The sequence below is a fragment of the Dermacentor variabilis genome, chromosome 7 (assembly GCF_050947875.1).
Source record: "Dermacentor variabilis isolate Ectoservices chromosome 7, ASM5094787v1, whole genome shotgun sequence".
Lineage (NCBI taxonomy): Eukaryota > Metazoa > Arthropoda > Arachnida > Ixodida > Ixodidae > Dermacentor > Dermacentor variabilis.
In genome coordinates, this window is record NC_134574.1 from 134,924,574 (window position 1) to 134,945,433 (window position 20,860).

Sequence of the window (20,860 nt, forward strand, 5' to 3'; positions counted from 1 at the left end):
AGGACTGAACGAATATTCAAGGTTGCGTATATCACCTCCAGTCCATTTATCTAATTCATTGTGTCATTGTGACGTGAATTTAACAGTATGATGTGAATACTGTTTAGCGGTCGACTATCATCATGTTTGTCGCAAAGGAGATTTTCCACTTTTTAAATGTACAGCGGCCGCATATACTCATATTCAACATTACAGAGTAATCATACCGGTGGGAAAAAAGTGAAGTTGTAAGCTGCTGTAGGGCGACCGCACATTTTAATACAATTTACTTCAACAAAGCTCAACCGTGTGCTTATATTTAGGTGCACGTTAAAGAATCCCAGGTGGCACAAATTTCTGGAATCCCCCCTAACGCGTGCTTCATCATCAGAAAGTGGTTTTGACGCGTAAAACCCCGTAATTCGATTTTTTTTTCAACAATGCTTATTCGACCATTTAAAGTAGAAAAAACTCATAAGGAACTTTTAGTAGAGGTACGAATCAGCGAGTTTTCTGTAACTAATGCAACCAATATAAATAACTGCACATATATAGCTGGTCATGCAATGTAGAAATCTGCGTGTTATGAGGATTACTGTACACCTGCAATAATAAAAATTATTTTTATTGCTCGTCTTCAGAATACTTGTAATAAACTGTCTGATATTCAGTTGTGTCTGGCGGTGACGTTTCCATCTCCCATGCGTAATCCTTGTAAGCCTCCTCTTCCAAAGTTTTACAGATATCAGTTATGTTTGGGCGATCTGTCAAAAAAGTAAACGATATCAGACAGGCATTGACGTGCTCATAAATGAATTGATAGTTCTGGTATCACTGCACGAACTTTTGAACAGACGCCATGAGTTTTCCCTTCGGCATCATCACGATTATGAGCCTTGTTACGCACGGCCGGCAAGGGTACCGACCTATAAAATTTTCCCAACCACCCGCAGCTTCGAGGGTGTCGAGCTTCCCAAAAGCGACCATGGAAGCCTTCCCCACCTGCCCCTGCGACTCGTTTTGTAGGGACGACGGTGTGCCGCATCAACACATCCTCGGCGCCGCCATGACAAAACGCGCTTGCCGGGCTAAGTATTATTTGTGGAATTGCCACCGCCTTCACGGTTTGATAGGAGCAGGGGAGTCTCTGGGAGATATTTTGCGGTGCCGTCTCAGGCAGCTTAGAAGTCATGAACAGACGCGGCATCATTGTCTACGGAGTCAACACTGGGATGAAGAGGCGCCTGCTCGCATAAGGCCCCGTGTCTGCGAGAACCCACTCACCTCGGCTTCGTCAGTGAAACCTATGCGAACATGTGTGTGCAACCCACCCTCCCTCAAAATCGGGTCGGCTACGATCACTTCGAAGGCTCCGAATTGGTAGCCGGTTGAACGGCCGTTTTCCCTCACCTAGGGATTCAGGGAGGACAAAGTGTTTATAAGCAGTTGTTGTGCGGCTGCGGAGTGTGCATTCCTCTTTCAGTCATGTTGGAGGGATGAACTGTAACGTTCTGATGTAAATACTGTAAATAAACCCATATTCCTCGTTCTCAATGAGAACAAGTCTCTCCTTTCAACAACGTCCTCAGCGTGGATAAGTTGGACGACGCCATGGGCCACGTATACCATCTATTTCATTCCCGACTCCAAACATGACAGCTTATATACCACTGCAGGACGAAGGCCACTCCCAGTAATCTCTAATCACATGTACTTGCGCAAGCTAGTTTAAAGTAATGCCTGCAAATTTTCTAATTTTATCGCAATACCTATTATTTTCCCATCCTTGATCGCGTTTACATTTTCTTGTCACCCATTCGATATCACTGACAGATGGCTGATTATCCGCCCTATGCATTACGTTGTCTGCCCAGCTTATTATGATGCGATTAGCATTTTATGCAAAATTCATGCGCTCTGAGCATATCTATCTATCTATCTATCTATCTATCTATCTATCTATCTATCTATCTATCTATCTATCTATCTATCTATCTATCTATCTATCTATCTATCTATCTATCTATCTATCTATCTATCTATCTATCTATCTATCTATCTATCTATCTATCTATCTATCTATCTTGGTAGCTACCTATCTATCTATATATCTACTCATATTTATCTATTTAGACTATTACGCCAATAAGGCAGCCCAAGTTTTTGAACTATGGCTGTGGTGCCTTCGTGGTCATTCCATTGTTGACATTCCAGATTTCTCGTCTGACACTCGCCGTGCCTTTGTCGGCACACCATCGTCGTCATTCCACCTTGTCATGCCGTTGTTTTTATTCCGTCACAATCCCGTCATTGTTGCCACACACTCGTTGTCACTGAACTGTCTTCACGCCGGCATCATGATTCCTTGCCGTCACGCGGTCACTGCCATGCCGCATTTGCCTTTGCATCAAAGTAATTCAGCTCTGCGTCTTTTCACCATCGAAACTCCGTCGCCGTCATGCTCAATAACGGCTTTCGCAACTGAGTGCCAGAGAAATGTGGGCTGATACCGGAGACCCTTGTTCTCGTATACAACCGAAGCAAGGAAGGTTCAGAAAAAACTTTACAGGCCGTAAATCTATGCCTTGTGCCGCCGGGTTGATTAAATGTCTATTGTCGCCAGTAATCGTGAGATGGGTCCTGCAGGAATAATGAATGCTGACAAAGCGTTTAATGATGTTGTTTATCCGGATACTGGGTCTTAAATACGTAACGCCATAGAAACAACGAAATAAACACCATCCAACTTTAGCGATCTTTCGGCACTGAACCAGTTTGCTGGAAGAGCGGAAGGGTCTTACGCAAGATACAATTTTTGACGACTTCTTTTTAAGGCGAAAGCCCGAATCGCTCATGGGTAGTAAAATGCGGAGGCTGATAAACCGAACAGAGGTTTGATTTTGGGCCAGGCACGTGTTGACGATCGGCAAGGGAGGGCGCAGACGATGTGGGACAAGACGTGTAATCACGCGACGGTTGAAATGGCGAGAACAGTTCTGACTGAGTGCCCAAGGTGGTGTGATGAGCAATGACGGCTTCCGTGAAGTCCTCGTAGAAATCGGGGCCGGGGGTTGCCAGCTGGAGCCTGGAACGCAGCAGGAGCCTCGAATCTTGTTGTTACGAAAATGGCTGTCCCGGTGTATCAATCAGGTGACCTGCATGTCGATGTAGAATTCCTGGACACTCTACAGCAGCGGGACGTTTGCCGGACCACGTGAGGCCACGTCACTCGCTTAGGTTGAGATGCCATTGGCAGCAATTCATTCATTGGTCTAGATGCCATTGGCAGCAATGCCATTCCCAGCAATGCCACTATGGCATTGCTGGGATCGGTCGTCCGGTGTCACCTATTTGTGGGAAGAGGGGCATAGAGGTAGCCGCGGTTATTCTGAGCCGCCAGTAATGATGCTGCAGACTCCTAGAAGCAGCCGCGGTAGTCGAGCGTGTCAGCGTGTTCTATCCTCACGTTGCGTGCCCGTGAGTCGTTGTTTTCGATGCCTCTGGGGGTGATACTCGCACCGCTACAAAGGCGAAGTTCATGAAGGCACTCGAACCCACAGCCTTTAGTGGAAGACGAACGGTAGACTTGTGGTGGACCTTTGGTGGACCCAACTTAGATGGCACCGAAATTGATGGTGCCTCCATTATAGGTGGAACCCAAGACCATTGGTGGGAGTCCATCGAAATACCTTTGGTGTTACTAGGCAAAGCTAATCAGAGACAGGTACTTAACATAGAGTTATGAGGGCACCAGAAAACAAGCGCTTTGCAGCGAGAAAAATAGTCAGAGGAAGTAACGATGCATTCGAATGATTATGTCAAGTAGTCTGATTGCTGTTTCGTGAGCGAGCAGGTTTTCCCTTTGAACCTGTTTAGCATATGCTAAAATGACTTTCTACATTTTCCGATACACCCCAAGTCGTTTTCGCAATAATTCGCTGGGAAATTGCCCTTTCTGATTTGCTGTCAGCACGACGTTGCAGAATCGAATATTGGCCATGACGGCCGCATATCGATGGGGGCGAAATGCGAAAAAAAAACCATCTACGTAGATTTAGGTGCGGGTTAAAGAACCACAAGTGGTCCAGATTTTCGGGCCGTCTCTCTAAGACATTCCCTACGAGGTTTTGGCACGTGAAACTCCATATTTTTTTCTAATATATGGTAACGTCCTACATTTCTTTCGCTTTTGGTACTAAAAACGGCTACGTTTTTGCGCATCACCCCTTACAACCACTCGTATCTGAAATGTGAAGTCTTGCATAAAGGCTTCCATGTATCATCAACCTACGCGCAAATTTTGTTGCAGCTTCCATTTACAGGTAGGCGCTCCCGGACTAATAAACGCACAAGCTGCAAATCATGCTTCGCAACCTGCCCGCGTTCTTCGAGGCAGCCGCATTTTTAGATCGTTCACTTTGAAGGCTCTTTGAAGCTACTTTGAATGTCCTTGCAGCTGGTGAAGTACTCCTTGTGTTTTGATCACTGTCTGCACTAATGCATGCGTATGGCCAGCATATGACTAGAACTATATGAAGAACTCGTGGCCTTTCTCGTGCAAAAGCATGGCAGCTCTGTGAAACGCCTAGCCGCGATTATGCACATGACTCGTGAAGCAACCACTTGCTCGAAATCAACGGCAGGCTTTGCTAATGTAGTGGTTGTGGCTCCCGTCATGAGCTATTCACAATGCTTCCGTATCATCCCGCCTATGCGAACTCCTTCATCAATAATTATTCCGAGGGTGTTCTCTTTCAGAGTCGCCCGCAGTTTAATATGCTTCCACCCGCTCTGAAATCTGCCTACTCGCCACATATTCTAGGTACTGTCTGACACGCAACTGACGTGAGCCGTTGCTCCTATTATTTTCAGAGCAACCGAAGACCACAGGTGTAATGTTCTTCACTGGGTGACATACCTAGTGAGATGCACGGAAAAACTTGAGGATCGCGGACTACTCTATAGGGCTACATATTAGGATACTCTGTATGACAAGAGTCATTTCCGAGGACTGATGATGCAGTATTGAATCTCTGCCGATACCTGTCACGAATATATCAAAGTTAGTAGTGGATAAATAAGCTTTGATAAAGAATGGTATTTAGAAATGAGCAGGCGCTGTACAATTTTCAGTTCTTGGTGTACGCATATCAGTGTTCTGTGCGCGTAGATACACTATCATGCCTAAAAATGTTCCGATGAATCGTTCCGCTAACTGCGATGCACAGTGTTTAGACACACCAGGCTCGATTTTATTTTTGAATAATTTTCGCCTATGTTTCTTCAGACTCATTCTGCAAAACTGTTTGGTTACCATAGAACCCGCATGAAGGTCAACAAATATATGCATTTTTCTAGAAAAATACTCTGGAGACGCCGAGTAGCTTTTTTTGAGTGATAAACTTCTTACACGCATCAATACTATAAAAAATTGGGCATACATTACACAAAGCACTTACCATTGCATTTTTTCATACATTCCGTGCAGTTGTAAAAACGGTTCTCATTGCCTCCACACCCACCATAGCTAAAGAGGGAGCACGTGGAAGTGCTGGAGTTGAAGTACCAATAATCTAAGCTTGCTCTGCAGCGTCCTTTATCGGGGTCGAGTTGGCAGATGGAAGAGTTTTGGCCAGTTGCACCTGCTATTTAAAAACAAGCTTGCATTAGTCGCAGTGCACATCAGTAATCGCAGACCTTGGTCCTTACCTCACATTTTTTAGTAGAATATTGTTAAGGTAAATGAAATCATTGTTTTCGTATGACGAATACTTATTGCAATCATCTCACGCTGCGGCGCCATAAAAATTTTTGTATTCAGCATCTCATTTATTCTTGACAAGCATGCCCCGTATTTTGCAACTTGTACGTAGACTTTAAATTGGCGATATGCCTGCAGCTTTTCTCTGTTCTGAATTTAGTTTTATTTTGCGTCAGCTAATAAATAAACATATATTGTAGTTGCAATACTGCTTGCAATAGAGCATGCGCTCTATTGCAAGCAGTATCATCAGCCGCTGTTATTAGAGCTGTCAGTGCGCAGACGTCACGGTTCGCTAAACAGCTGTAGGCTAGACATCCGACAACCAAGTATCGAGCACGGTAAGTAGGGATACCTATTCTAAATAGGTAAGGTACTACAGAATGTTGCCGCATGGCACAAACGGTACAAAATACTGATCACCTATGATACAAAAGTGCTTATGAAGATAACTCGTGAGAAAAAAAAGAAGATTTCGGTGTGGTTAAAAAGTACAAATGATATACGTTCCAAGTAACTATATGAAAATTGGTTATCGCATCTCGAGCAATCTAAACTGGAACAAATATGTTACTTATGCTGTTACAAATGCGAATAATTTATTTCGTTTTACGTGGCGTGCTTCAATATTATTCGTTCCATATTCCCACTGAGTAAAGGCCTAGAAATATCTTTTGTAGCCAATTATAGACAATGATTGACCAATTGGGACCTTTCTACAAAATCCACATAAATGAACAAGAAAACGTCAAAAATATGGAGCGTTCTTTATATTTATCAATGTCTTCGGCACATCGAAGAAAGATCTATTACAAAAAACCGAATATTCAGTTTCTCGAACTATGAGACTGCTGCCAGAGAAACAATTATTCATATTTACTAAAAAATTTCAATATTATTCAATATCGATAGTATACTCCACCAAAGAGCCACATAATTTAAGAATTCTTCCAATTTTTGTATGCAGCAAGAAATTCAAATATTTTTCATGAAGAATCGCTGACTGGAATGAGCTTAGCAGTAAAACGTTAAAATCGCAATGATTGCTCGCTTTTTCTTTCTAATAAGTATGAATGTCTAGTGCCGCAGTTCTCTTTAAATATCTTTTTTCTGTTTACAATACATATATAGAGGCTGTCCCAGCTAATTTTAGCCAAACCTTAAAAATATCCAAATGCTACGGCGCTCTACAGAACAAAAGTAATGTTGTTTCCGTAGCTTGAAGATACTCAGAGTATCTTTCATTCCACCTAATTAGGTCATTAGTCTGAATTAATAATTAACTTCTCAAGCATTACAAATACACGAAAAGCGTCAATGAAAAAATTGTAGAGCAACATGAAAGACTCCCGCTACAGCTTTCTGTTCCTCCTTAGCTGCATCGTAAAACTGTTTTTCCGAACGTGAAAGAAACCCTCCAATACACGCACACGGCATCGAGTGGCCAATCGCCCGCCAATATGGTGTGCATTAGCAGGCTTCTTTCACGCTCGGAAAAACACCGCTATGTAGCATGTACTGGGCATCGGAAAGCTGTGTCTCGAGTTTTTCATGTCGCTCTACAATGTTCTCATTGACACTTTCATCTAAATATCTGAGAAGTTCTTTATTTGTAAATTGAGAATGTTTTATAGATTACTGCAAGAAACAACAATCATCATTTACCATTTTACACAAGAACGACACTCGAAGACAACACTTACCACTGAAAACAGCAATCTAAACAAATATCAGCATCACACCTGCTGTGCTGAATGCTGTGGTACTACCGATCAGGGACTGTGTGGTAGCTTTCACAATGGACGTTTCATCATTATTTGCGTTGCACGTTTGTACAGATGGTGCAAAAGCTGAAGGCTATTCTTTTTTTATACATTAGACATTAGACATTATCTTTTCATCATAACATTGTACATGAATACAAGGAAACCACTGCAGGGCCCATAGGCGAGGCTAGTGTAGGCTCATATGGTATACGTGCATATGTGCAACAACGATCAAGACAGAGTTCAACAATCGACTATTGGTTGTACTTATTCAGGATGAGAAAGAAAAGGGGAACAATATACATCAGTGCGGCAATGCGATAGTACGATTACAGAAACAATATCACCGTAATTACAGTACAACATTCCTAATTGATCTTTCAAAGATATGCTCTTTTTATGGAAAACACAAAGTTACTGGCGCTCTTCCCTTCTAGTGGGCAAGGTGTTCCATATTTTGTACTGTGGTACAGAATTAGTCTTTGACCGTATTTATTTGGGGTAACTGATGAAAATATTGTGGCAACGTTTATCAATACAGACCGCCACACATTGTGTCTTACCTGTTGTATTGAACGTTGACGCTGTGCTGGTCTGAGGCTCGGTGGTGTTATTCAAATAGTAAGTTAGGTTCTCGTTTGAGTGGGTGCTTTTCAAGATTTCTGCAAAAATTAGACCACTTTACGGAAGTTTGTACTCATAAACTATTATTGGGTATAGCGGCATGTCCTTGGACATAGTGAAGACACTTCCTTTCACAGTGCTAAGAAGCTTCATTTATGAGATTTATCGTGCCAATTTTCGCTTCATACATCAAACAAAGGAAAAGAATGCCGGCTTTGTTCACTGAAGGCTTACATGCGAAACCAGAAAAGTCGACCACGCTGACTAAACTAAGTTAGGCAGTGTTCTCAGTTATCGAAATTAACTCTCTTTGGAAAATATACTGAACTTGTAGTGTTTGTGTCTGTAATGTTTTCCTGTGGCTTGTTTCTTGCCGGCTTGTGTCACATGGGTGGTCCATTGTCTAATGGATAGAACATCGAGCTACCGTAATAGGGAAAGTGGGTGCGAAACCAACCATGGAACATGTTTTATGGCGATCGGAGTTTCTTTAGACGTGATAGGAGGAAAGAAAATGCATGGGCATTCTCCGGGTCCGACAAGAATGTAGTGTTCTTCTTTAGTAGATATGTTTGCGCTTGAGAATCGCTGGCAAAATTTTCGACGAAATGGCAAAAATAAATACATAGAGCGAAGAAGCACAGAACCTGAGCTTCTAAGCGTGACAACGAAAGCGTCAGCAATGTAGCCCCGCGTGGGTGTCTGACGGGTCTCAATGTGCCTGATCGTGTTCAGTGCAAGGCATATGTAACACTGCAAGACTTGCCATGAGGTGGGCTTGATAGCTGCTGAACGTAATCAGAAAACAATTACATCCTCTGGACACCAACGCAAGTGGACCATTGTTAGCTTAGAAGCAGAGAGTCTTCCGATCGATCAATGGTGACCGGAGCATTATTTGGGCCGAAGCGCAGGACCCTGAAGTGGCATAAACCATCAGTTGATATGAACGCAGTCTGCTCGCGATCCATTTTGTCGACACAACTCGGCCAGTAGCCGGACGCAAGATAAATGGGCAAGTAGTACTTGGCCCCATGCGGGCAGTCCAATGCGTCATGCATGTGTTTCAGCGGCTACAGGTCTTTTTCCACGATCTAAATAAAGTGTCATTCGCCGACACAAAAGTGCCAGCTGCCATCTCTTGTAACATGGATGACTGAAGGAGCACGAAGAAAATATACGATTGTTCGATGGCACATTTACTAACCTTTTGGTCCGCATCCGATTGGATTACTTCATATTAAGTGTGCGAGATCTGTGAAGGACTCTGATGGATGGAATTGCCTTCACCGTTGTTTATACAATGCTTAACGGCAGATGTTTGGTTCAATGGTCGCTCGCCAATATATTGTCAGATGGCGCTGGATGCTTTTTAGCGGCCTTGTACATTGATCCAGATTCCACTGGCGATGGGCGATCTTGAATTGGTGGCGATCCTGGTCATAAGCCGGTTGGTTTGTCGTCAGGTGTCTCAGTCTCATCATCGTTCGCAGGCTTCTGGCTAACGCTATTGCCAGCCGATGACGACTTAATCTGTTCTTGTCGATAAGTATCAGGGAGTGTTTCACCAGTTGCATCCACAATTTCACTCACGTCCAATAGATGATCGGTAATGGTATCATCCTCAGCTGGTCTATTTCCACGAAGCTTGTCAGCGTAGGTTCCGATGCATGCATTTGCAGGGTGACCGTAGCAGCGACAGTTACTGCAGTTACTGCCGGAGTTATTGTCGCCGGATATGCCCAACTCTGTTGCACCGAATGCAGAGTGGTAGTCGTCCAGGAACCAAGATAAGGCACTGGTTGCCGTATATGCTCAGTAGATATGTGGCAGATTACTGGCAGAAACTGCATCTTTCAAGGTAAAGGCGACATCTCGATTAGACATTTGCCAGCTCTCCATGCCTTCACACCGCCACATTTCCCTCATGGTGGAATACACTGTGAGATATGGCTGTAGCGCTTCAACAATCCGTCCCTGTTCGAGGGGTGGGGGAAGCCAGAGAAGCTTCATCTTAATATTTTTACATTCGAAGTTTATGAAAAGGCACATGAGACCCTTCACCAACAACTCGCCTTTGTTCCACATGTTTCTGTATCGCTGGGCTGTTAACATTGGTCACTAACCACAAATGACTAATCTGGTATTGTCCAGCACCGAGGATATCAGTTGCATTTAGCACTGAAAGGAGTGCATCGCGAAAGTATGGAGCCCGATGCGGCCGCCCTGCCAGGTCAGCATGCAGGAAAACTGAATTTAAAACGATGTTCCCAGTCGGTAGACTAGGCAGAACGACTTTATAATTATCGGAATCAGTAGTTGACGGTGGGTGTGATCCTCGGCCGAGGGCCGATGCACTTTTTCCAGCGGAGCTCATCGCAGACGTGGCCGTTCGAACAACCCTCTTCTTCTTCACCCCACTGCACCACTGCACTACGCCGAACATGTCCCTAAGTGTACATTTTGGATGTGTCAACCGTAAGAATTCCTGTTTGCGTTGATGTTTACATTTGCATTTTAAGGGCCAAAATGCGCTTTCACTCCACCTCGTCAACTGCCGCATCTCTAGAAGAGCAAAAGTGTTGTTACCATCCACAGGTACATCGTGGTGTGCTAGACCATTGATATTGATTTACGATATCTATAATAAATAAGCAATTCAGAAATAGAAGACGGTGACAGGGACACTGTTAGGGTTGTTACGGCGAATTTCGACAGTTATCTCTCGCTCTTTACACTTTTTAGCGCGCATATTATTCGCGTGTTCGATGAAAAATAGCTGCATAAATATTGGTGGATGAGTGTTCATTTTGACAGCATACTGGCTTCTCACAGCAGCGCTGTACCAGAATAATGAGATCCGAGCGAGACAGCTTTTCACGCAACTTTGTAGAAGAACACAGAACTTCTTTTTCGCTTCGCAAAAGCTTATTCAATATTTCTGGAAATTACCTAATGCGTCAGCGTAACGACACATATAATTCCACAGGCATGTGTGCCACATATTACCAAATAAAACAAAACGGATACGCGGCCGTTCACGCAGATGGTATGATTTTGATCAGAGGCCGATATTGGGGAGGCCGGTAGGGCGTCGCTGGTCCTCGTCGTCATGGCACAATTATAACAATTGGCCACGTCGACTTTGATAGCGGTGTAATTTTCTCATTGGACATTTTCATCTAAATAAAATATTTGAGAACGTGATTATTTGTTTATTAGGAATGTGCTTTAAATTACAAAAAGAAACAAGAATGATTACTTCCCGTTTTACACAAGACGGACACTCGAAGACAACACTTGCCACTGAAACAGTAAGCTAAACAAATTTCAGCATCACACCTGTTGTGCTGAATGCTGTCGTAGTAACGATCAGCGACTGTGTGGTAGCTTTCAAAATGTACGTTTCATCATTATTTGCGAGGCACGTTTGTACAGTGAGTCCGGAAGCTAAAAGCTATTAATTTTTTTATATTATATATTATACAATATCTTTTTCATCATAAAATTGTACATGAACATAAGCAAACAACTGTTCGGCCCAAAGCCAGACTAGTGTAGGCCCATATGACATATGGGCCGTCCGATTAATATCATCATGCTATTCAACAAAAACCAGTATTACCGCACTGAAACACTCCCTGGCCATCCCATCACTCGAGTCACGCCGCATTATATTTCGCCTCTGTCTTCATCATTTCTACTACCACCCACACACGAGACACGACATGCTGCAACCCCCGCACAGGACGTCTAGCCGCCTAATCCATGATCATAGCATCGCACGCATCAACTGTCGCACCTTAGCTTTAAAGTCATCATTTTTTCCGGACGCGATAGGACTATGGAATGGCCTGCCAAATACCATCGCATCATGCACTAACCGCAAATCATCCCGGGATAAACTAAATGACCATTTTTCATGAGGGCAAAAGGTTCCTGTCATATTCAATTCGGCACTCTGAACAGCTGATTATTTTTTATTTTTACTTGTTTCCCGTGTGATGCCTTTTTCACTGTATTTTTCACGTGTATTAATTGAGTGTTTCATATATATATCTATATTTTTTCTTTTTTCTCGTGTTTCAATCCCATGAATTTTAGTTTGCATTGTATACGCGTGACAAGAACATTTAACTGTTACATGCTCTTTTTTTGTTATTGTTCTCTTTTGTCAATTTATTCTTTCTCTTTGACCTTGATTTTGCTCCCCCCTTATGTAATGCCTTCGGGCCTTTAAGGGAAAAATAAATGAAATAAAATGAAATGTGCGTATGTGCGACAACCATCAAGACACAGTTGAACAATCGCGTATTGGTTGTACTTGTTTATTCAGGATGGGCAACAAAAGATCAAAAACATACATCAGTACACCAATGCGGTAGTACGATTACAGAAAAATTGTCACCATAAAGACAGTGGAACATTCCTAACTGATCTTTGAAAGATATAGTCTATTTATGGAAAACACGAAGTTACTGGCACTCTTCACTTCTACTAGTAAGGCGTTCGATATTTTTGTACCATGCTACTGAATTAGTATTTGACCGTATTTGTTTCGGGTAACTGATGAAAATTTTGCGGCAGTATTTACCAATAAAGACAGCCGCACTTTGTGTCTTACCTGTGGTGTTGAACATTGACGTGGTGCTGGTCTCAAGCTCTGTGGTGTTATAAAAATAGTAAGTTAGGTTCTCATTTGCGTCGGTGCCTTTCGAAATTTCTGCAAAAATGCGAGCATTTTACGGAAGCTTGTACTCATACACCATTATTAGGTATATTGGCATGGGGTTGGTCATAGTAAAAACACTTCCCTTTCACAGTGCCGAGAAGCTTCATTTATGAGATTTGTCGTGTCAATTTTCGCTTCAAACATAATACAAAGTATCAAGAATGCCGGTTTGGTTCCCTGAAGGCTTACGCGTGGAACCAAAAAAGTCGACTCCTTCGGCCAAACGACGTTCGGCAGTGTTCTGCGTCATCGAAACCCGCCGTGGTTGCTCAGTGGCTATGGTGTTGGGCTGCTGAGCACGAGGTCACGGGATCGAATCCCGGCCACGGCGGCCGCATTTCGATGCGGGCGAAATGCGAAAACACCCGTGTGCTTAGATTTAGGTGCACGTTAAAGAACCCCAGGTGGTCAAAATTTCCGGAGTCCTCCACTACGGCGTGCCTCATAATCAGAAAGTGGTTTTGGCACGTAAAACCCCAAATATTATTATTATTATTGCGTAATCGAAATTAACCCTCTTTGTAAACTTGACTGAATTTGTGGTGTTTGTGCCTGTAATGTTTTCCTATGACTTGTTTCTTGACGGCTTGTGTCACATGGGTGGTTCATTGTCTAATGGGTAGAGCATCGAGCTACCGTAATAAGGAAAGTGAATACGAAACCAACCATGGAACATGTTTCATTGCGATAGGAATTTCTTCGGACGTGATACGAGGATAGAAAATGCATGGGCATTCTCCGGGTCCCGCAAGAATGGAGTGTTCTTCTTTAGTAGATATGTCTGCGCTCGAGAACCGCCGGCGAAATTTTGGATGAAACGGGAAAAATAAATACATGGAGTGAAGAAGCACCGAAAGTGAGCAGCTGGGCATAACACTGAAAGTGTCAGCAATGTAGCCCAGCGTGGGTATCTGAAGGGTCCCAAAGTGCCAGTTCGTGTTCAGGGGAAGGCATTCGCTTTGGAACACTGCAAGAATTGCCATGAGGTGCATGTGATGGTGGCGAAACGTAAACAGAAAACAATAATATTCTCTAGGACGCCAAGGCAGGTGGACCCTTGGTAGCTTAGAAGCAGAGGGTTTTCGATCGATCAAAGGTGACCGGAGCATTATTTGGGCCATAGCGCATGACCTTGAAGGGGTGTAAACCGTCAGTTGCTATGAAGGCAGTCTGCTCGCGATCCATTTTGTCGAAAGAACTCGGCCAGTAGCCGTACCCAAGATTAATGGACAAGAAGTATTTGGTCCCTTGCAGGCAGTCGAATGCATCATCCATGCGTGTCAGCGGCTACACGTCTTTTCGCGCGATCTAATTAAAGTGTCAATAATCGACTCAACCGTGCCAACTGCAATCTCTTGTCGCCACATGGGTGACTGGAGAAGCACGAAGAACCTACACGGGTGTTCGATGGCACATTTACTAACCATTTTGTCCGCATCCGACTGCATAACTTCACTATTAGTGCGCGAGATCTGTGAAATGCTCTGATGGATGGAATTGCTGTCATCGGTGTTTATAGAATGCTGAACAGCAGATGTTTCATCCAAAGGTGAGAACCAAATATAAGAGAAAATGTCACATTAAGACTCCAGAAGGTGATCGATATTATTCTGTGTGAAGCGGTGAAGTCGGCTGCAATCTTTTGCCGAAATCATGCGTTAGAGATCTCAAGCTAGGATGCGCAATGGGTTGTTTCCGTACATTTTTCCAGTTAGCCGCGGTGTGTGTCTATCTACCCAATTTCACGCCAATGCAGATAAAGGGCTATGTGAGAATGCGCGTGTGCCACTCTTCAATGAACCACGTGGGCGCTCACTTCGATGCCTTGATTTGTGCCAATTGTTATGGGGCACTTTTCAATGAACTTTTCTTACAAATTTTGCTCATTAGCTATGTGCCGTCCTCCTCCAAGAAAAAAAATCTTTACGATTTATGTGGTGCTTGGTGTAATGAAAAGTGCACTTCAAGTCGAGTGCGTCTGCAGGAAAAGGAGCTGTGTAATGAACGCTTGATATACGATGTCCAAGCAGAATTACTATCTTTCGTGTTCACTGCAACGCCTCTACTACAAATTTGTCTGCAGAACCAGCAAAGTAATTTGGGAATGTGTTGCTCTAAAGGTAACACCATGCCACGGTACCACCCAGTCTGCAAACGAACTTAGCTGCGCTCTGCTCCAGCGCTACACCACAGGCTAGCGGCGAACTTCGTGAGCGTATGGATGTCTGTGAGCTTTAAAGTACTGCTTCGCTTCTTCAGGCATAATTCTACGTCTGGACGGCTTCGTTTAACCCTAGAATAGGTGCGGCGGCTGACGAACACGTCGCAGTTGATGTCGAGGCTGAAATTTTCGTAATCAAAAAACCACAATGCCTTCAAAGCATCTAAGCGGGAAAAGATGCGAATTTCAAAGGAGGCAATGATAATGACGCGCCTCTAAACAAACGATGAATCTGGATGGCAAAACAAGTGGTGGATGTATTCGATGATTTGCAACTTCACCTGGAGTTGCTCCCGGGTTTCGTCGGAGAGCATGATCTGAACATCGGTGGAATGAAGCCGGCTGCAGTCAAGCATTCCCCGTGAAGAAGTGCGCTGAATAAATGAAGCTTTCACTAAAAGTCTCATTACCTAAAAAAAATGGGTTTATGTTGTGTAACGCCTGCGCCTTTGAGCACGGTGCAGTGCAAGATCATCGCAACGAAGCATTCCAATGATTTTGTAGGTTGGAAAGTTTTGCTTTAATGTTGATAGACCTTATATGGGGTATTTTTACACTCCACACGTCTTTATTATAGAATAATAAAAATAAAATAATAATAATTATTACTTATCTTTAAAAATAGGCAAACGTGCGTTGGCCAGACAAGTTCTATAATGAGGCCGGCATATTTTGCCACTAATACAGTGAGCCCCTGAGGAATAATTAACCAGAATTCCATAAATAACATTTGAGTTGGTGCTTTCGGGGCACTTATGAGGCAGTAAAGTTTTCATGCATATCAATCTTTCCGAAATCTTGTCAATCGCACCTCATTCGAGATATCGGTCATGAACTTGCAAAGCTCAACCGAGGCAATAACGAGATTGAGTACGTCCAGCAGCGTGTTTAATGGCAACACCCCGTAAAAATGTGGGTGGTGAAGTTTGAGTGACAGCATTCCGGCGTCGTATTCTGACCGGGCACAAAGTTGCACCTGCTTGCCAGGCAAAGCGTCACGTATCAGCAGCTGCTGTGACTGGCTGAGATGTCCGGCTGCAAGCTTCGGCGCGTTTGTCCTCACGGAGAGTTTCGGTCTGATTGATGTAGGGCCTGCGTATTCGGCGCTCCCGCGGTGCTCGGTTTTGATATTTCCTGGGTTCACTGTTGAAATTCTATAACAAATAGAATCGAATTGGGCGCGACTTTCAGGATCTAAAGAAAATGAAGCTGTATTATGATGTGACTGCCTTCGCATTCGCCAATTAAACAGCTGATCCGAAGGCATAAATAAAAAGGTAATAAATTCATTTTTGTTGATTAGTCTTCTGAAGATCAGGTTACTAGCTGGAAGTACATACACCTTTTCTAGGAACTTGTCTGAAAAAAACGCCCCGTTCGCTGCGCTTCCAGCCTTTTTTTTAAGAAAGGTGTTGTCTAAAAATATCTCCCATGAATATTCTGACAATATTCTCTCATTCTAGAGGGCGCATTCGTTTCTAGCTGCACCAATTTTTTTAAAGATTGCCTATGGCCAAAAGCACAATCCTAACCCTTGATGTAGATTACTCGACGAGGTGGCCATTTCTTCCACGAGAAATCAAAATGTCCCATTGAATAATTAACGTAATGACGCTAAAATATTTCCCATTTTATTTACGCTCCATATTTCAATCTACGAATTATAGCCGCTGAGTAAGAAAACCGTAGCCACTTGGAAGGAATTCACTGGGCGGTATCAGTTGGGAGGTATTAATTTTCAGAGCGTGTGACTAAATGCATTGGCCTTTCCGTTATCTTTTCATTAAACCGCGGTTTTGGGCATTGGAGCACAAAATTAGATGAGAAAGGGCGATATCCTTATCAACTTCTTTCCACCTTGATCAGGGTGCATTTGCGGGCTTCTTTCACGCTCGGAAAAAGGCTTTTATGTAGCACGTATTGTGCAACAGAGAGCTGTGTCGGGAGTTTTTCACGCTGCTCGACATTTTTTTCATTGACCCTTTCATATGAAAAATATTTGAGAACTTCATTATTTGTTTGCGGCCGCATTTCGATGGGGGCGAAACGCGAAAACACCCGTCTGCTTAGATTTAGGTGCACGTTAAAGAACCCCAGGTGGTCAAAATTTCCGGAGTCCTCCACAACGGCGTGCCTCATAATCAGAAAGTGGTTTTGGCACGTAAAACCCCAAATATTATTATTATTCATTATTTGTACATTATGAAGGTATTATAGATTACGGAAAGAAACAAAAATCATCACTTACCGTTTTAAACAAAAACGGCACTCGAAGACAACACTTACCACTGACAACAGCAACCTGGACGAATATCAGCATCACACCTACTTTGCTGAATGCTGTCGTAGTACCAATCACGCACTGTGTGGTAGTTCTCACAATGGGCGTTTCATCATTATTTGCGTTGCATGTTTGTACAGATAGTGCGAAAACAAAAGTGTATTCTTTTTTTTTCATACATTAGACATTAAACATTATCTTTTTCATGATAAAATTGTACGTGAACATATGCAAACCACGGTTGCACCCTAGGCGAGGCTAGTGTAGGCCCATATTTTGTAGGTGCGTATGTGCAACAACGATCAAGACAGAGTTCAACAATCGAGTATTGGTTGTACATACTTATTCAGGATGAGAAAGAAAAGAGGAACATTATACATCTGCACGGCAATGCGATAGTACGATTACAGAAACACTATCACCATAATGACAGTACAACATTCCTAATTGATCTGTGAAAGATATAGTCTTCTTATGCAAAACACTAAGTTACTGGCGCTCCTCCCTTCTATTTGGAAGGTGTTCCATATTTTGTATCGTGGTACTGAATTAGTCTTTGATCGTTTTTGTTTTCGGTGACTGATGAAAATTTTGCGGCAGTATGTACCAATAAAGACAGCCGCACTTTGTGTCTTACCTGTAGTGCTGACCGTTGACGTGGTGCTGGTCTCAGGCTCGGTGGTGTTATTAAAATAGTAAGATAGGTTCTCGTTTGCGTGGGTGCTTTTCAAAATCTCTGCAAAAAATAGACCACTTTACGGAAGCTTGTACTCATGCACCATTATTGGGTATAGCGGCATGTCTTTGGTCATAGTAAAGACACTTCCCTTTCATAGTGCTAAGAAGCTTCATTTATGAGATTTATCGTGCCAATTCTCGCTTGATACATCACACAAAGGAACAAGAATGCCGGCTTTGTTCACTGAAGGCTTACATGTGAAACCAGAAAAGTCGACCACGTTGACTAATCTAAGTTCGGCTGTGTTCTGAGTTATCGAAATTAACCCTCTTTGGAAAATTGACTGAATTTGTAGTGTTTGTGTCTGTAATGTTTTCCTGTGGCTTGTTTCTTGCCGGCTTGTGTCACATGGGTGGTCCATTGACTAATAGGTAGAGCATCGAGCTACCATAATAAGGAAACTGGGTGCGAAACCAACCATGGAACATGTTTTATTGCGATCGGAGTTTGTTTGGACGTGATACGAGGATAGAAAATGCATGGGCATTCTCCGGGTCCCACAAGAATGTAATGTTCTTCTTTAGTAGATATGTTTGCGCATGAGAATCGCCGGCGAAATTTTCGACGAAACGGCAAAAATAAATACACAGAGCGAAGAAGCACAGAACCTGAGCTTCTAAGCATGACAACGAAAGCGTCAGCAATGTAGCCCCGCGTGGGTATCTGACGGGTCTCAATGTGCCTGATCGTGTTCAGTGCAAGGCATATGTAACACTGCAAGATTTGCCATGAGGTGGGCTTGATAGCTGCTGAACGTAATCAGAAAACAATAACATTCTCTGGACACCAACGCAAGTGGACCATTGTTAGCTTAGAAGGAGAGAGTCTTCCGATCGATCAAAGGTGATCGGAGCATTATTTGTGCCGAAGTGCAGGACCCTGTAGTAGCATAAACCATCAGTTGATATCAACGCAGTCTGCTCGCGATCCATTTTGTCGACACAACTCGGCCAGTAGCCGGACGCAAGATCAATGGGCAAGTAGTACTTGGTCCCATGCGGGCAGTCCAATACGTCATGCATGTGTTTCAGCGGCTACAGGTGTTTTCGCGCGATCTAAATAAAGTGTCATTAGCCGACACAAAAGTGCCAGCTGCCATCTCTTGTAACATGGATGACGGAAAGAGCACGAAGAACATATATTATTGTTCGATGGCACATTTACTAACCTTTTTGTCCGCATCCGATTGGATTATTTCATATTAAGTGTGCGATATCTGTGAAGGACTCTGATGGAGGAATGGCCGTCACAGGTGTTTATACAATGCTGAACGGCAGATGTTTCGTTCAATGGTCGATCGCCAATATATTGTCAGATGGCGCTGGATGCTTCTTAGCGGCCTCGTACATTGATCCAGATTCCACTGGCGATGGGCCATCTTGAACTGGTGGCGATCCTGCTCATGAGCCGCTTGGTTGGTCGTCAGGTGCCTCAGTCTCTGGCTAAAGCTATTGCCAGCCGATGACGGCTTAATCTGTTCTTGTCGATGAGTCTCGGGGAGTGTTTCACCAGTTGCATCCACAATTTCGCTCATGTCCAATAGATGATCCGTAATGATATCATCCTCAGCTGGTCTATTTCCACGAGGCTTGTCAGCGTAGTTTCCGATGCATGCATCTGCAGGGTGAGCGTAGCGGTGACAGTTACTGCAGCGTGGTGTTCTACATTGTCGCCGGATATGCCCAACTCTGTTGCACCGAACGCAGAGTAGTGGTCGGCCAGGAACCAAGATAAGGCAATGGTGGCGGTATATGCTCAGTAGATATGTGGCAGATTACTGGCAGAAACTTCATCTTTCAAGGTAAAGGCGACATCTCGATTAGACATTTGCCAGTTCTCCGTGCCTTCACAGCGCCACATTTCCCTCATGATGGACTACACTGTGCCATATGGCTGTAGCGCTTCAACAATCCGTCCATGTTCGAGGTGTAGGGGAAGCCAGAGAAGCTTCATCTTAATATTTTTACATTCGAGGTCTATGAAAAGGCACATGAGACCCTTCACCAACAACTCGCCTTTGTTCCGCATGTTTCTGTATCGCTGTGCTGTTAACATTGGTCACTAACCACAAATGACTAATCTGGTATTGTCCAGCGCCGCGGATATCAGTTGCATTTAGCACTGAAAGGAGTGCATCGCGAAAGTCTGGAGTCCGATGCGGCCGCCCTGCCAGGTCAGCATGCAGGAAAACTGAATTTAGAACGATGTTCCCACTCGGTAGACTAGGCAGAACGACTTTTTAATTATCGGAATCAGTAGTAGACGGTGAGTGTGATCCTCGGCCGAGGGCCGATGCGCTTTTTCCAGCGGAGCTCATCGGAGACGTGGCCGTTGTTGTTATTTTTGTTGTCCTGAGTGGCCGTGGCACATACCCTCAGTGGGGGATTGGCCAAGAATCGGGCGGTTTAATTAGGTGCCTAAATATAATAATGATAACAAGGGAGTTAACAATTTGGGCGTGTGAGTGCAAAAATAAACGTTTTGTGTTTGAACAAGCCTCTTCTTCTTCACCCCACTGCACCACTGCACTACGCCGAACTTGTCCCTAATTGCACATTTTGGCTGTGTCAATAGTAAGAATTCCTGTTTGCGTTGATGTTTACATTTGCATTTTAAGAGCGAAAATGCGCTTTCACTCCACCTCGTCAACTGCCGCATCTCTAGAAGAGCAAAACTGTTGTTACCATCCACAGGTACATCGTGGAGTGCCAGACCATTGATTTTCATGCACGGTATCTATGTTAAATAAGCAATTCA

General features: G+C 43.6%; 1 protein-coding gene across 2 annotated transcripts in view; it reads right to left on the bottom strand.

The window, feature by feature from the left end:
- Positions 1 to 588: 588 nt before the first annotated feature.
- The window catches only part of LOC142587149 (tissue factor pathway inhibitor-like), a 31,119-nt gene continuing 10,847 nt past the window's right edge, over positions 589 to 20,860 (bottom strand). Inside the window, exons 3-5 of one of the 2 annotated variants that reach the window (XM_075698036.1) lie at positions 8,070 to 8,168; positions 5,439 to 5,621; positions 589 to 743 (exon numbers count right to left, since the gene is read on the bottom strand). In XM_075698036.1, the coding sequence (XP_075554151.1) occupies positions 604 to 743; positions 5,439 to 5,621; positions 8,070 to 8,168 (422 nt within the window). In that variant the 3' untranslated portion in view covers positions 589 to 603. Of the gene's footprint in view, positions 744 to 5,438; positions 5,625 to 8,069; positions 8,169 to 20,860 lie in introns of both variants that reach the window. The other variant, XM_075698034.1, reaches the window with a different exon arrangement.